At 41.1% G+C, this 17,715-nt stretch overlaps 1 protein-coding gene across 1 annotated transcript in view; it reads left to right on the forward strand.

The window, feature by feature from the left end:
- The window catches only part of ADAMTS14 (ADAM metallopeptidase with thrombospondin type 1 motif 14), a 121,013-nt gene that overhangs the window by 79,056 nt on the left and 24,242 nt on the right, over positions 1–17,715 (forward strand). The window contains exons 8-11 of the mRNA XM_069981848.1: positions 1,836–1,979; positions 4,131–4,263; positions 4,953–5,066; positions 6,587–6,735. Of these exons, the coding sequence (XP_069837949.1) occupies positions 1,836–1,979; positions 4,131–4,263; positions 4,953–5,066; positions 6,587–6,735 (540 nt within the window). The remainder of the gene's footprint in view (positions 1–1,835; positions 1,980–4,130; positions 4,264–4,952; positions 5,067–6,586; positions 6,736–17,715) is intronic.

The following is a 17,715-nucleotide window of genomic DNA, read 5'->3' on the forward strand; positions in this document are numbered from 1 at the left end:
TACTCCAGCTCTGAGCTGGCGTAGGTTTCCTGCCGCGCGCACAGGATTTATGTAGAGGCAGTCCGCCTCTACATAAATCTCTGTACCATCGGAGCTGCAGGGACATTTTTAAGTCAAGCGCAGAAAACGCCGGACTTAATAAATGTCTCCCAATGTGTTTTTTTTTTTTGGGGGGGGGGGAACTGATATTGCAGTGTGAAATCCAGAGCCAGAGGTAAATCAAGAAAGTCCTTCCTTTATATTTTCCATTTGTTTTTAATTGACTTTTGACTTTGGCTCAAAAAATTTGACGGAAGGACAGCCACACAAACTGTAGTTTAAAAAATGCATGTAAAACCAGGCTAAAAAAATAGTGAACTAGGTAAAATATAGCCTTAGCTATAGACAATTTATCGGATTATCGGATTATATCATGTACACAGAGCAATCAGCGGTCACCCATCTACTAATCTATGTCTTTCAACATGTTTAAAAACCATTGGCTGCTGGCCGCCAACATGTGCTGCACGGCCGAAGGCAGATTAAAGAAAGGGCTTCACAGATATCACTAACAATTTCTGTACAGCCCTGTCTGCGTGTTTGTAGAGCTATGTAATAGGCTCGGCAAGCGAGTGCTGATCTGTCAGAACGGCACTCGCTCACATTGGTGGTCCAATACGGTCTTAAGACACTGTTTCCAAACACTGGATATCTGGTGGGTCACTTGTAAAGCAATGATGTTATCTGTTGTATCTGTACATTTTGGGATCAAAGAACACGATGACTTCATATGAACAGGGTTGCTTGGGCCACCTGGTGCTTACAGTTGGGTACATTGTTTAATTGTTCCGTAAGCGCATTTATCATAAACTTTTGTTTTTCTTTCTATAAACCACAGTCTATATTTCCTTCACATGGACTTAGACATTATTTTACTCATAACCACAGAAGATTAAGAGGAAGGTCAAGACCCTCTTGTGTCATTCACAAAGAACTCAACTGTACCACCAAACAGCTTAGTTTAGGTCACATATATAAAGCTGTTTTACTGTTTGTTGTTTGATGTGCAGCTGGAGACACGTAGACAGGACACCAGACAGGAATACAGGCAGGAATCATGGGCAGGAAAGTTGGGACCACAATGTTAAGGGTAGTTAATGCAGAGGCTCCAAGGGCGGCGGGGGTTGATGTTAGGACATGTGCAACATTTATAGGGGAGTGCTTCAGGTGTAACAACCAATTAAGGGCAAACTGCCACTTTAAATCAGTGAAAGCCTAGGAGACGGGGATGATTGTGGTAACGTGGGGCAATGACGTGTCTCGGAGGGGGGGGGTGAAGATTAGCTTGCCCCGGACCCCAGCGTGTGGGCTCCAGCGTCCACCTGAAAAGAAGAGCGGGGAGAGCAGGTGCAGAGGCGGCCCGGGCACGCAACATCATCCCAGCCATGACAGTTAATTCTTTATTTAAATAAATTTAAAGGCTTTACCATATTTATTCAGCTATACATAATGCCCTTAGACTTCTTGGAAATATCACTGTTTTCAAGAGAATATAGTTTACTTTACTACTACTAAAACGTGATTGTCTTGGTAAAACCACGACATTACTGCAGTATGCAATCTTTTTTGGATGTTTTTTTTCTTCTTAAGAAACATATCGGGGGAGATTTACCTCTGCTGTCCTCAGTTTGAGTTTGGTTTTGCAGCTCAGTTCCATTAAAGTGATTAGCATTTTTTTCTATTTTTCCTGGATAACTCCTCTAAAGAAATTTGAGCAGGTTTTGCTGTCTGGCACAAGGAGTTTCTGGAGCTCTTATCACAGTATATAATTAAAAAAAAAATAACCTTTTTTATAGGCTTGGTATGGAGCACGATGGCCAGGGAAATCGCTGCGCTGATGAAACCAGTATGGGAAGTATCATGGCTCCACTGGTGCAAGCTGCTTTCCATCGCTATCACTGGTCAAGATGCAGTAAGCAAGAACTTAATAGATATATACAGTAAGTTTTTGAAATACTATATAAAAAAGAAAAAAAACTGTCAACATAAATGCATCACCTAGATTTTTTTTTGTTTTGTTTACTGATTAAAAGCCAGATGCCGTTCTTTTTTGATTTCTGATTGTTGCCCATTGTTCATTTTTTATTGTTCTGGCGACAGTCATTTTGTCTGAGCTGTTTAGAACAGCATTTAGACAATTAGAGATATGCTTTACAGTGAGCCCTATGGACACAAAAGTCTGGTACAGACTCTATTCACATGAATAGAAGAGGTTTCTAGACATGCTCTGTGACCTGTGTAGAAGTTATACCACAGAGAAGGAGCTCTGAGTGGTATTCTCACATCTCCTAGATTCAGATCAGCAGCACTGCATCCCCTCCTACCTCCTGGTTTTGTTGGAGGGAGAGGAGGCACAGGGCATTTAGGACAAGCGTAGCTCTGCATCTCTGTGTCTGCCAATGAGGTTACACAAGTCTCTGCAGACAATCCACAAGTCCTGGTGATGTGTGTATGTATACTTACCAGGCTTTGAGTTCCTAGCCACCAAGGAGGTCAGCAGCTTGACCACCGCTCCCAGAGTGGAGAGCCGTGGTCATGAACCTAGGCAATGAGCTATCAGCTCTACAGTAAAAGAAGAGGGTCAAAATGCTAAATTAAGCAATTTCTCCAATAAAAAGCATATGCAAAATTGCTTAGTTTTGCATTATTTATGATATATTTAATGGTTTAAATATACCCTTTAAGCCATTGTGAATGGTGTCTTCGCTATAGACTTCTGTGACTTTTCACTGTACTCTTTAGTATGATCATATACCACATACTGCTAAACAGTGATCTGTACCAAACAGAAAGTGTTAACTTTATATTAGGCCTTGTGACCAGGATTATTTTACATTACAGATAGCAAAATAAAAAATTTCACCAACATCATCAACATTTTGTTTTCTACAAAATATGTTTAACATGTACTTGATTTAAACAATAGGTCATTTTCCCATGAAAGCCTAGTTATTTTGTTTCCATATGTGGAAGACCTCTGCGGCTTTAGATCTGTGTTATACCCAAGAGTGTAATCTGAACATGTGTATGTGAAACCTGTGAACAGTAGATGAGTCAGAAGCAACAATGAAGGTCTAGACAGTCTTTTGTAGTGCGGTTGTGCTCTAAGTGCAATCATTAGCTGGAATCTGTCTGTCTCCCTATAGTATACTGTACATCTGAAAACCTTCCTCTTTGTCTACTCTAAGCACAACTGTGTCATCCCTATGATCTATGTTACAAATATTACATCATTATACAGAGAAAATGTCTGTGCAAATAATATTCAGTAAGAAAGTTTACAATCATCATTTTCCTGTTCTGTATTTTAGCTTTAAAGGTTGTTGTCTGGTAAAGTAAAGTGAATGTGTGATGGCTTGGGCTAAACTAATGAGTAAAACAAAAATATACACTAAACTACCCAAATACTCTGCCCCAAGGTGCCCAGTTACAGCTGAGCACCTGCTTTTTTTTTTTTTTTACACAAAACAAGTGCCTGCTCAGCCAATCGCTGATTATAGCAGTGACCCATCTCGACCGGTGATTGGTTGAGCGGGTGCTTTGTGCATGTTAAAACTAAAGTAAAAACACTGCTTAGTCAGAACCTGGCAGTGTTAGTGTGAAATGGAGCAGCAGGAGGACAGGCTAGGCGAGATTTTTTTTTAGCCCAGCCCAAGCCCGGACATGTACATTTAATTTCCCTAGACAACCCCTTCAAACCTCCATACACGATAGGTTAATGTTAAATGAACCCAGCTGGGGAAGATTACCCTTACTAAATTTGCTCCCATTACATGCTCCGCTATCCTCGGTTGGTAATACAACCGGAGACTTGGTTTTTTTGTGTGTTCTGGATGGTTCTTTTCTCACATCTTTTTATGGCCGTCTCAGGTCAAATAACGACCATTATTTCTTAATGACTGCAGTTATTGTACAAATAGACACTGTAGGAACTTAGCCTGAATATTCCATGTTTAAGGGGCCTAAAACATGTTGGCTAAAGACAAATCTTTGGTGTTTGAACGTACCCTTGCATGCCCTGGTAACCAACAGCCCTTTCTGTGCCATAAAAATAATAGTTGGCAGTCTTACCCCATTCCATTTTGTTTTAGTTCCTATGATTGTCTCCTGGATGATCCCTTTGAACATAAATGGCCAAAACTTCCAGAACTACCAGGCATCAACTACTCGATGGATGAACAATGCAGATTCGATTTTGGAGTAGGTTACAGAATGTGCACTGCTGTGAGTATCACATTTAATCACAGTATTAAGCCATCCTTTTGCACCCAAATAATGCCCATTATTTTAAAACAATGGCTGTTATTTTACAAATAAAAGCCATGGTTTTGAAATAGCGGACGTTATTTGGATATGAAATGGTGACAGTCCAAAAGAAACTGCTGTCAAACTTTGTAATAAAACTTAATTAAAATGAATGTATAGTTCATTCTTTGTCCCCATTTCCAGATCTGTGCATCCGCATAGTCCTTCCTCTGAGCTCTACAGATAATTGTTTCCTCCTCATGGCTTGGTCTTTGCTCTGATATACAATGTTAACTGTGACACCTTATATAGACAAAGCTGTGTCTTCCCAAATATTGTCCAGTCAATATTTACCATCGGCAACTCCAATTGAGGTTTAGAAACATTTGGAAAATTGTAATTTTTCCTTTTTAATAATCTTACTAAGCTTTTTCTAAAATTCTGCATGAATTCTGCAATATCTATATATACCTATACACTGATTTTGTTTCCTATGGTAAAAACTCTTTAAGGAAATGTATAAAATGTATTTATTTTTTATAATTTGTAAAGCATTTGAAAATATATGGCTTTATGTTCCCCTTTAATTGTTGCATCAATCATCCTCCATTCTCTGATGAAATTAAATGTATAGTTGACTGAAAATCTGCAAATGTTTGTTCTCACAGTTTAGGACATTTGACCCCTGCAAGCAGCTGTGGTGCAGTCACCCAGATAATCCCTATTTCTGCAAAACGAAAAAGGGCCCCCCTCTCGATGGAACTGAATGTTCTCCCGGAAAGGTACTTATTCACAATAACAACATTACCACAATTTGTTGCTGACTCGAAACATGTTCTGTGTTGTCTATATTATACACATCTATCACTCAGAAAGCAATTAATTGGTTATGTTAAATGATAGCTACTGAACCTCTAAGATTAGAAATAAAACATAAATGTTCACATGTATACACAGGCTGGCTGCGTTCACACTACGTATATTTCAGTCAGTATATGTATATTTCAGTCAGTATATTTCAGTCAGTATTGCAACCAAAACCAGGAGTGGATTAAAAACACAGAAAGGCTCTGTTCACACAATGTTGTAATTGAGTGGATGGCCGTCATATAATGGCAAATATTTGCTGTTATTTTAGAACAACGGCTGTTATATTGAAATAATGGCAGTTATTTACTGTTATATGGCGGCCATCCACTCAATTTCAACATTATATGAACAGAGCCTTTCTGTGCTTTCAATCCACTCCTGGTTTTGGTTGCAATACTGACTGAAATATACGTAGTGTGAACCCAGCCTATAATAGTAAGAAATTATTTTATTTATTTAGCACCAACATATTTCACAGCACTTAACAATTCTAAAGACCAAACTCATCAATACAATGAAGCGAGATTACTCAAAAGCTTTTACTCAAAAGTGTGCTGTTACACACACAGACAGTGAGCAGGGTGCAGTGGGAGGGGCCACCCAAATGATCCTTAGACTGTTCAGACGGCCCATCAAAGTCAACTGCGATATGCTGTTGTACAGAGCAATGCACTGCAGACGGTCGCTGAAAAAACCGTATTTTTTCAGCATGTTGAGAGACTACAATAATGCTGCGTTTACATGGAGGAATAATTCGCCCGATCGTACGATTAACGATATCAAAGGAACAATGTTTTTTTTTTAGAAAGACTAGTGTTTAGACGTTAAACGATATATTGTACGGAAAAATCGTTTTGCTATCATTTAAGCCTATCTTGCACATAAGTAAAATCGATGAACGACTGTTTACAAGGAAAGATCTGCGATTTTTTGCGAACAACGATTTAAGAACATGTTGTAAGATCAAAATGAATGATTTCTCACTCGTCTTTGATCGTTCGCTGCGTTTACACGTACGATTATCGTTCAAATTCAATCATTATCGTGCAAATTCGAACAATAATCGGTCCATGTAAACGCAGCATAAGCTTGCACCATCTATTCTGACTCAGTATATTGGCTGTAAGTATTTTGTCATGCTGCATTTACCCGAACCACATTTATTCCAGGGCAAAAAAACTTGAAAATGAGTAAATTTTATACCTAGTTAGGAGGTGATGAACAGTTGTACAAAAATGTTGCTTAATTTACATTTTTGGAACAGAAAATGTGCACACTTTTTTTCTTTTCAGCCTTATAAAGCTATACAGGCTAACAAATGCTTCACATTCATTTAGGCGAATAATAAAAAAAAATTGCACATATCCACTTATGTTAAAAATAAAAACACCTTATGTTTTATGGAGACTGTATTACGTTTCCCCTTCTTTAGTGGTGCTTTAAAGGTCATTGCATCTGGAAGACACCTGAGCAGGCTTATAGTCAGGATGGAGGATGGAGCTCATGGTCAAGATTTGGATCTTGTTCTCGAACATGTGGAGGAGGAGTACGTTCCCGCGGCAGACAGTGCAACAATCCACCGTGAGTACCACAGACATTTCTACTTTAAAGCTATCCTCCCACAATATCTTTTTTGGCCATTTTGTAGCCAATTTTTTCAGGATAGCTGTAATATTTTTGTGTCAAACGCTGCCATTGTATGCAAATTATGACCATCATTTGCATAAAATGGCTGCATTTGGGCACCAAAATGACGGCCATCCAAAGAATGGCAGCAAAATGGTGAGAAATAAAAATTGTGGGAACATAGCCTATAGATGTCTACTTTTGACAACCATCTAGCCCCCAGGACCGCCTCAGCTGTTATGGCAAGATAAAGCCTTATTTACACTCAGCACCCAGCCCAGTGAATTTCAGTGTGCAGGAGCAGGGACTCTGTCTATCTTCTTGCTATGGTGCCTTACATCTGTAGCGTAGGGAGCCATAAAAATTTGTACAGGAATCTTGACAAACACAGTCCCTGCTCCTTTACCACTGTGCATTAGTCCAACAGCTTAGGAGCCAGGCCAGGAAAAGTGTTCAGGGCACTGATGTCAGAAACTGGTGGTCATTGCACTGACTACCACTGAAGGCAAGGAACCCAGCTGTCACCATGAGTGGAGGGCAGATATGTCGGTTAGTACTCCCCAAATTTAGTTTAGTTTATAAAATAACCCTAGTTAGTTGTAAAATCTCTTTAAATTATAGAACTTACATTAGAAAATGGCTTAAAGGGAACCTGTCACCCCCCGTGCCGGGGTGACAGGCTCCCGACCCCCCGTTAGAACCCCCTATACTTACCTCATCCCGCCGGGTCCCGCTTCTGGATTCGGTCGGGTCCCGGAGATCTCAGCCGCTGCAGCCCGGCGCGCGCGCTGACAGATGAGTCCAACGCTCATAGAGAATGACGGAGCGCTGGACTCTCCTGTCATTCTCTATGGGTGTTGGACTCATCTCTCAGCGCGCGCGCCGGGCTGCAGCGGCTGAGATCTCCGGGACCCGACCGAATCCAGAAGCGGGACCCGGCGGGATGAGGTAAGTATAGGGGTCTCTAACGGGGGGTCGGGAGCCTGTCACCCCGGTACGGGGGGTGACAGGTTCCCTTTAAAGGTAAAGAGATTTTGGCGTGTTCAGGTGCTGTGTACTACAAAGCTGTAGGCATTTCATGGGCCATGCTTTGGAGCTATAGCCTTGCTGTTTTATTGGGTTATTTTCCTCTAGAAGCAAATCTTCTTAGGAGCTACATTTCTACAATATGACATCCAATGTTCATGTATCTTCATTAACCTCTTCAAGACCGAGCCCATTGATGCACAGATGCCCAAGTCAAATTAATGCAATGTTCCTTACTGCCTTCTAAGAGCCATTGCGCTTCCACCTACAGGGCTGGTTGAGGTGTCATTTTTTGCGCCATGATCTATAGTTTTTATTAATATTATACAGGTGTAACAGAAAAATTTTGATAGCTTTTTATGAACAGGAACAATAATGGTATATTTCAATAGATTGAACAATTCCGCACCCTACGATATATAATATGTTTATTTATTTAATTTTTTTTTTAACATTTTTATAGTTTTATAATGGGCAAGGGGATATTTTAAACTTTTATGGGGGGGGGGGGTTAATACTTTTAAAACCTTTTTTTATTATACTCTTTTTTAAACAGTTCTTCACTGTAAAACATTCAATCATTAGATTGCATGCACTGATCTATGCTATGCCATAGCATAGCATAGATCAGTGTTATCGGTGATCTATGTATAGAGCCTGCCTGAGAGCGGACTCTTAGCATAGAATGCCGATCTGAGAGGATGGAGGTAAGCGACTTACCCCCCTTATCCCCGCTCATCGGTGCAGGGGTCCCGATCACTCAGTGAAAGGAGCTTGTCCTGTCACTGAGTACCTTAAATGCCGTGATCGCTATAGATTGCGGTGTTTAAGTGGTTAATGACAAGCAGCTGCGAGATGGCAGCTACCTCTCTTTATCCTTAGCTCCCGGGACACTAATGTGTGTGTGACCGCTCTCACTGCAGCGGTCCCGCACACATCAAAAGCCTCTGAAGTCAGGAACGTAGATATACATTCCTATTGCGTTCGTTATGTGCAGTTAGAATGTATATCTACGTAGTACTGATGTGAAGGGGTTAATGATCCCATTCGTAGTCTCATTGCTGTAACTACTCACCTTATGGTGCACATTTGCACCAATGATAAAGTTAGAGGTAGGTGGAGGGTCCTTAAAAATAATTTCAGGGACTTAGGCAGGAAACTTAAGACTCAAGAGCTGGTGTAGGATACAGGGGTTTCGGTTCATGGAGAACTGGGCCGACTTCTCTGTCACTTACAGACTCTATGGTAGGGAGAGGTTGCATCTCAATGGGAAGGGTGCAGCTGTGCTGGGGGAGAAGATTGCTAACTCATCCCTACTGTAAGACAAAAACCCTTTGATATATCTAATACAATCAGAGGAAAGCATAGGACTGGTTGGGTTTAATCTGTCATGTGAGATAAGTGGAATCAGACATGTCTAATACTCTCTAAAAGGTATGTGCAGTCTACAGCATGCTGAATCTACAATTTTACACTACCAATTAGTGACAGCTGAAATTGTTCAACCATAAACCAACCATGAATCTTTACAATATTACAACTACCCTAAAGATTGTGAATGGTTTTGTTCCCGTACTCAAGTTAGTAATAAATAATAGTGGTATAGAGGTAGACCTTGCACACAATGATTTGCGTTCAGTTAATTTTTTATTATTTATTTCTAGTTTCTTTTGGTTGAACTTCCATAAAAATCCCATTTATGATTTGTACTAAAAACAAGCAAACAAACAATGAATGCCATTGTTTTATATATTCTATTAAGTATGGAGAATGATTATTTCTACATTGCAAGGTTTGAGCTGTGTATTTCTTTAAGGCATACCAGAATCATTCCAAGGGCATCTGTAAAACATATAATCATTGCTATGCCACTCTGAGAAGACTTCCAGACAATCGACTGAACTGAGAAACGAGAAATATTTTAATATTTCATTTATGAAACTGAAGGACTCAGCAGATGCTTAGGTATCAATGGCTGACAGGCAACTATGTGCAGTATGGGGGATCAGATCTCCAGGTTGTGCGGCTTACACTTGTGAGTAATCTTTCAAATTCCAGCTCAGTGAAATGTAAACATATGTTATGCTTCTGGTGGTTCTTTCTTCTCAGTACATCCACATCTGTATGCTTTTTTTTGTTCTTTCTCCACCATATTTTCGGATTACATAAACACAGACTTGGCATAATACATATAGCAAAAGAATTTTTCAAAAGTTGTGATTTATTGACGGCAAATGTTAATATTGTTCAAAGCTATCATTTTCGGTTTCAACTGCTTCTACTTTTTCAGATGTTATTTCTTCTTATTTCATGTGACCTCTCTCATTTACACTGCCATACATCATCACAAGATTTAGCCATTCTGATTTTCAGACAATTGAGCCTTTGATTCATTGGTACATAGAACATATGGGCTAATGTACACGTCCACAGCAACCTTTCCATACACGGACGGTGTCCTGTGGAGTGGACCTCGGAACTTCCAGCATCATAATTAATTATGATGTTGGGGGCTCCGATACTGATAAGTTGGCGCTAGTATACTGACACAGCAGAGAAGCACATAAACAGTTGAGGCTTTGTCCATTAGTCCCAGCTTTTCCATGAGCCTGCACTTTCTTAAATATATCCACGAGCATCTTCCAATCCAAAAGTCTCAATTATTTTATAAATTTTGTGCTTCTGGTCTAGAAGAAAACTTCCATCATCTACCCTCTCGATCTGAATGCCAATGTAGTTGCTTATGTTCCCAAGATCTTTGGTCTGAAAGTTCAGATGCAAGGTTTGTAGTATTCCTTGTTTATCCCCTTCTCACTCATAACAGACTAAAAGATCATCCACATAAATAAGCAAAAAAATCCATCTGTCTGTGAGTCTGTTTGTGTACAGGCAGGGGTCTGCCTTACTCTGCTGAAAGTCCTCATTGTTAACCCCTTCGGGACCAGGCTAATTTTTGTTTTTGCGTTTTCGTTTTTTCCTCCTTGTGCTTAAAAGGCCATAGCACTTGCATTTTTACACCTACAGACCCACATGAGCCCTTATTTTTTGCATCACTAATTGTACTTTGCAATGACAGGCTGAACTTTTGCATAAAATATGCTGCGAAACCAGACAAAAATTATATGCGCAGTGAAATTGAAAAAAAAAAACAATTCTTTTTCTTTGGGGGGATTTGTTTTTACGCCGTGTGTCCTATGGAAAAACTGACATGTTTTATATGTTCCTCAAGTTGTTACGATTAAAACGATATGTAACATGTATAACTTTTCTTTTATCTGGTGGCCTGTAAAAAATTCAAACCATTGTTAACAAATATATGTTCCTCCATTCCCAGGCTTAGGCTGGATTCACACGCTGTAACTGTGCGGCTGTATTTTTTATGCGGCTGTAAATGTGCGGGTGAAACTCCGGCCGTGGGAAAAAATAGACATGCGGCTCAAAACATACGGTCATTTACTTGGAAATCTGGTTCAACTAAAAATAACAAATAAAATGTTAAGAAAGTGATGGAAACACCTCTGGATGCATCTGGGAAAGCAGGGAACACAGTTTACATGAATCGCTATTACCGGGGTTTGCGATCCTCTGCACTATAGCCGATGTCTCTCATGGTTAATATATTGAATTAATAAAACACATTTTCTGTCTAATAAAGTCCCTTTTATTGTTCAATAATTAAATGTAAACGATTCCATCATTTTGCAATTAAATATACTGTTAAAATAAATATATATATAAATAAATGTATATTTATATATATATTTATTTTTTGACAGTATATTTAATTGCACAATGATGGATTCGTTAGAATTAAATTATTGACCAACGAAACTGAATTTATTTAAACGAAAATTTGTTTTCTTAATTAAATATTAATTAGTACAGGAAACTCCATAAGCCGGTAATTCATATGCCGGCAATAGAGCATTCTGTACTAATCATCACTTAACTTTAATGAAAACATCAAATGTTTCTTCTAATTATGTTATCACAATAGCATTATTAGAAGAAACATTTAGAATTATATGTGCGCTCAGCTGATTGGCTGATCGGCTCAGCGCACATATAATAAGCCGGTCCGCAGCACAGTGACTTCATTGTGCTGCGGACCAGCGAAGAGGACACATCGGGGTGAGTATAGAGCTCTCCCCACCCCCTCCCCGGCACTGCACCCCTCCCAGCAAGGAAGGGGGGGTCACTTAACCCCTTCCTTGCTGGGATGGGTGCAGTCTGACATCAGTCTGGCCCCCAGGGGGTTAAGGGGGATGCAATACATCCTCCCTTAACCCCTTGGGGGTCAGACTGTAAGCAGCGATCTGTAAAGATGCTGCATACTGTAAGGAGCACAACACCGCTCACAATGATGGGTGTTGTGCTCCTGTTTGTGTGTTTTTTGTGTGTTTCTCCCTTTTTGTTTTTCAGATATCGGTATCCTGGGGATTACGTCGGATTCCGTGGACTACGTCGATGACCAGCGTTTTTTTAATGTTTTTTTTTAATAAAATGGTCAATGAGGGGTGTGGGGGTGTTTTTATTTGAATAAAAAAATTTGTAAACTTGTGTCTTGTCTTTATTTCTTTACTTTATAGACTTAGTAGTGGAAGCCGTCTAATAGACGGAATCCATTACTAAGTCGGGGCCTAGTGTTAGCCGGTATAAAATGGCTAACACTAACCCCCTATTATTACCCCAGTACCCAATGCCACCAGGGGTACTGGGAAGAGCCGGGTGCCAGTGGTCCCGGAGCGTCAAAATTGGCGCTCCTGGACCGGGCGGCAGCAGGCTGGTAAGATTTAGGCTGGGGAGGGCCTAAACCAATGGCTCTTCCCACCCTGGTGTTACCAGGCTGCTGTCGTTTGGTTTTTAACCCGGCTGGTTATAAAAATAGGGGGGACCCTATGTGTTTTTTTTTAATTATTTATTTATTTAAAAAAAAAAACGCATAGGGTCCCCCCTATTTTTAGAACCAGCCGGGTTAAAAACCAAACGACAGCAGCCTGGTAACACCAGGGTGGGAAGAGCCATTGGTTTAGGCCCTCCCCAGCCTAAATCTTACCAGCCTGCTGCCGCCCGGTCCAGGAGCGCCAATTTTGACGCTCCGGGACCACTGGCACCCGGCTCTTCCCAGTACCCCTGGTGGCATTGGGTACTGGGGTAATAATAGGGGGTTAGTGTTAGCCATTTTATACCGGCTAACACTAGGCCCCGACTTAGTAATGGATTCCGTCTATTAGACGGCTTCCACTACTAAGTCTATAAAGTAAAGAAATAAAGACAAGACACAAGTTTACAAATTTTTTTATTCAAATAAAAACACCCCCACACCCCTCATTGACCATTTTATTAAAAAAAAACATTAAAAAAACGCTGGTCATCGACGTAGTCCATGGAATCCGACGTAATCCCCAGGATACCGATATCTGAAAAACAAAAAGGGAGAAACACACAAAAACACACAAACAGGAGCACAACACCCATCATTGTGAGCGGTGTTGTGCTCCTTACAGTATGCAGCATCTTTACAGATCGCTGCTTACAGTCTGACCCCCAAGGGGTTAAGGGAGGATGTATTGCATCCCCCTTAACCCCCTGGGGGCCAGACTGATGTCAGACTGCACCCATCCCAGCAAGGAAGGGGTTAAGTGACCCCCCCTTCCTTGCTGGGAGGGGTGCGGTGCCGGGGAGGGGGTGGGGAGAGCTCTATACTCACCCCGATGTGTCCTCTTCGCTGGTCCGCAGCACAATGAAGTCACTGTACTGCGGACCGGCTTATTATATGTGCGCTCAGCCGAACAGCCAATCAGCTGAGCGCACATATAATTCTAAATGTTTCTTCTAATAATGTTATTGTCACAACATAATTAGAAGAAACATTTGATGTTTTCATTAAAGTAAAGTGATGATTAGTACAGAATGCTCTTTTGCCGGCATATGAATTAACGGCTTATAGAGCTTCCTGTACTAATTAATATTTAATTAAAAAAACACATTTTCGTTGAAATAAATACAGTTTCGTTGGTCAATAATTTATTTCTAACGAATCCATCATTGTGCAATTCAATATACTGTCAAAAAATAAATATATAGATAAATATACATTTATTTATATATCTATTTATTTTAACAGTATATTTAATTGCAAAATGATGGATTCGTTAGAAATAAATTATTGATCAACGAAAGTGTCTTGATTACAAAGAAAATGTGTTTGATTAATTTAATATATTAACTATTAGAGGCATCGGCATTCGGCATCATTGCCGGCTATTTTTGAAGTACTCCGTACGGACCGCCTGTCAATCCACGGCCGCATATTCAGCCGCAAACAATGGTCTTGTTCATTTTTTACGGGTCCGTTTACGATAGGGCCGTAGATTCATACATAGTGTGCACTGTGCAGCCGCATATCCTATACTTCCCAGCATACACACGAACCATCAAAAATACCGCCGCACAATTACAGCCGCAAATACAGCCGCACTGTTACAACGTGTGAATCGAGCCTTATAGCGCTTTTATCCTTTGGTCTATGGGGCTGTTTGAGGTGTCATTTTTTTGTGCCATGATGTGTTCTTTCTATTGGTACCTTGATTGTGCATATGCGACTTTTTGATCGCTTTTTATTACAATTTCTCTGGATTTGATGCAACCAAAAATGCGCAATTTTGCACTTTGGGATATTTGCGCTTACGCCATTTACCGTGCGAGATCAGGAATGTGATTAATTAATAGTTCGGGCGATTACGCATGCGGTCATACCAAACATGTTTATTTATTTATTTATTTATTTACCTTTATTTATAACCTGGGAAAAGGGGGGTGAATCAGACTTTTATTAGGGAAGGGGGCTTTTTATTGACAACACTTTATTTTATTTTTTTTACACTTATACTAGAAGCCCCCCTGGGGGACTTCTAGTATATACACTTTGATCTCTCATTGAGATCTTTGCTGTATACTTATACAGCAAAGATCAATGAGATCGGCACTCGTTTGCTTTCGGCTGCTGCAGCCGAAAACAAACGAGTGCCGAGCCGGGGATGGCGCCATCTTGGAGCGGTCCCCGGCCAGCTTCTGTAACGGAGATCGCTCCTCCGGGACAACGTCCCGGGGGAGCGATCTCCCCCACTAGACACCAGGGAACGGCTGAATCCGGTAATCGGAGGCAGCTGTCATCTTTGACAGCTGCCTTCAATTATCTAATAAGCGGGCATTCCCCCCCCTCCTCGTGCCAGGGCAGAGCCCGGCGGACCCCCCAGTGCAGACCCATATACTTACCGCTCCCACGAAGTCCCGCTCCTGGAACCGGTCCCCCCGACGCGATATCCCCGTTCCGAAGCTTTGCGCACACTACCAGAGATGAGTCCGACACTCATAGAGAATGACTGAGCCGTCATTGTGTATAGGCTTCTGACTCATCTCTGGGAGCACGCGCACGGCTTCGGACGGGGATATCGCAGAGGCAGGACTTCGTGGAAGCAGTATGTATATGGGTCTGCAGTAAGGGGTCGGCCAGGATCTGTACCGCCATGGGGGGTTATAGGTTCCCTTTAAGTTTGCATACTAGGTCTGGTCTTTGCTCATCTTTGAATCCTGGTGTCTCTTCATAGTCTTCACCATATTTTTGTGAGTATCCCCTGGTAACAAGTCTTACTTTGTACCTTAAAATGCTGCCTTCAGCATTGTATTTAACCTAAAAAAGTCAATTTACAGCCAATATCCAATTCTTGTTGACAGTTCTGTCAGCATCCAGGTTTTTGTGCCATGCAAAGATTTAATTTATTCCTATGCTGCCTTTATCCATTTACTGGCTTCCCTGTCCGGAAGCTGTGACATTTCTTCCCAGGATGGGGCTTCATGAACATTAACTGTACCTGCCTTGTATGAGAGATGTACCGGTGATTTACTTTTGTTTACTCCAGTTGAACACCTTGGTTCTGTATCTGAGATTGGTCAGGTTATCTCACTCATGGAATTTGGGTTTGTATTGACTTGTTGTTCAGAGGATGCAGTGGTAGTATGATCACAGCCACTTTTCTCTTCAGTTCTTGATTCTGGTGTAGTCATCACACCATCCTTCAGCAAAAGTGACACTGCTAGCATTAGTAACTCTCTGTTTTGAGGACTAGGATTCTGTTTTTGACTATGTTCCCACAACGTCAAAAATAGAGAAAAGATTTTGCCATTTCAAATCATTATTGCCGCAATTTAACTGACTGCAGTGCAATACATTGAATTCAGTGGAAAGACGGACGTCCAATGCGCACAATGTATTGAATGACGGACGTTATTGCCGCGGACTTCAAAATAATGAACATGACCATTATTTTCGGATGTCTTTTGCAAACAGCGGATGTTTTTCCTTAGTTTTTCACACACAGTTTTTCTTTTTTCACCGTTCTTTCTCCATTTTTACTATTAAATTCAATGGACTTTTCAATTAAGCCACACCCAAAGGCCAATTAGTAATCCCAAACTAGAATAATGTGCAAACACCAGTCATTGCACTAAGGGGAGGCCAGACAGCTAAATGACATCTGTTACGGGGGGGGGGTGTTGCGGGGGGTTCGGCAGCACACAGAGGGGGCGCAGCCTCTGCATGCGCCGCATTTATCCTTTTTCCGGGGGGAAAATTATACTGAAACCTACGCCAGCTCTGAGGTTTCAGATTATTCGTGTATACGGGATTTATGTAGAGGCAGTGCGCCTCTACATAAATCCCCTGAGCTCCGGGGACATTTGTTAGCCCGGCGTTAAAAACGCTGGACTTCATAAATGTCCCCTATTGTGTCCACGTCTGCATAGTTTTACCTGTTCCATCACCATGTTGAGGTTATGTAAGTGCTCATTTATTTTGGCACTGGCTATTACCTGCTTTTAATACAGGATAGCACACTTATCACCTTGGAATTTGACAGTAATTCCCCGGACAATAGTCCATCTTCTAGACTGGGAACATATAGTACATCCTGCATTGGTATGGCTAAATTGTTACATAGTTACATAGTTGTCTCCATTTTTACTTGGGCACACTAAGATTCCATGTCCAATTCCTTCTGCATTTATGCTGGTTTCATCTGCAAGATAGATCATTTGATTCATTTCCTTTTTGGTTATGTCAAGCTCTTTAAAGAAGTTCTTATTGCTTTTCATGTGACTTGTACCCAAATCAATACACCAGCTTTGCAACATTTGGGTGGGATATAGTAGATTTGATCTTTTTGTTAAGTCCCTTTTGGATTTTGTTTTTGCTGTTCTGCCTTCCATATTGTGCAATATTTCTTTATGTGTCCCTGTTAGGGATGGTACGAACCCGCACCCTCGGTAATGATTCCCGCTGTCTGCCCGCACCGTGCAGCGGGCGGATCCAGCGGGAGGACCGCCTGGAAAACTGGGATACAGCCATAGCCATAGGCTGTATCCCAGTTTTCCAGGCGTTACTCCCGCTGGATCTGCCCGCTCCATGGAGCGGCCAGACAGCGGGAATCTGATGCCAAGCGTTTGGGTTCATACGAACCCGAACCTCGGCAGGTTCGGACCATCCCTAGTCCCTGCTTGTGGCATCAGAAACATGCCCTAGTTTCCTTTTTCTGAAAACGTGTATCTGCTGCTTTAAGAGCTATTTCAGCATCATTGTCTGTGGATTTGTGCACAAGTTCCTTTCTTCTATGAAATTCATCTATTAGCTGGGTCTTTACAAATTCTAGGGTCAGCTCTGCCTCAGGTCTTGTCTCCAATGCATTGATCAATGCACTGTAGGAGTCAGGCAAACTGCAAAACATTATGGCTGCAATATGACTGTCTTTTATTTCTTCACCCACTGTCCTCAGATGTGTAGCCACTTCTAGCATTGCATTTATGTGCTCTTGCATGTCTTTTTCTTTGCTAAGTCTCATTCTGTACAGTTTT

The sequence above is a fragment of the Dendropsophus ebraccatus genome, chromosome 8 (genome assembly GCF_027789765.1).
Source record: "Dendropsophus ebraccatus isolate aDenEbr1 chromosome 8, aDenEbr1.pat, whole genome shotgun sequence".
Taxonomy (NCBI): domain Eukaryota; kingdom Metazoa; phylum Chordata; class Amphibia; order Anura; family Hylidae; genus Dendropsophus; species Dendropsophus ebraccatus.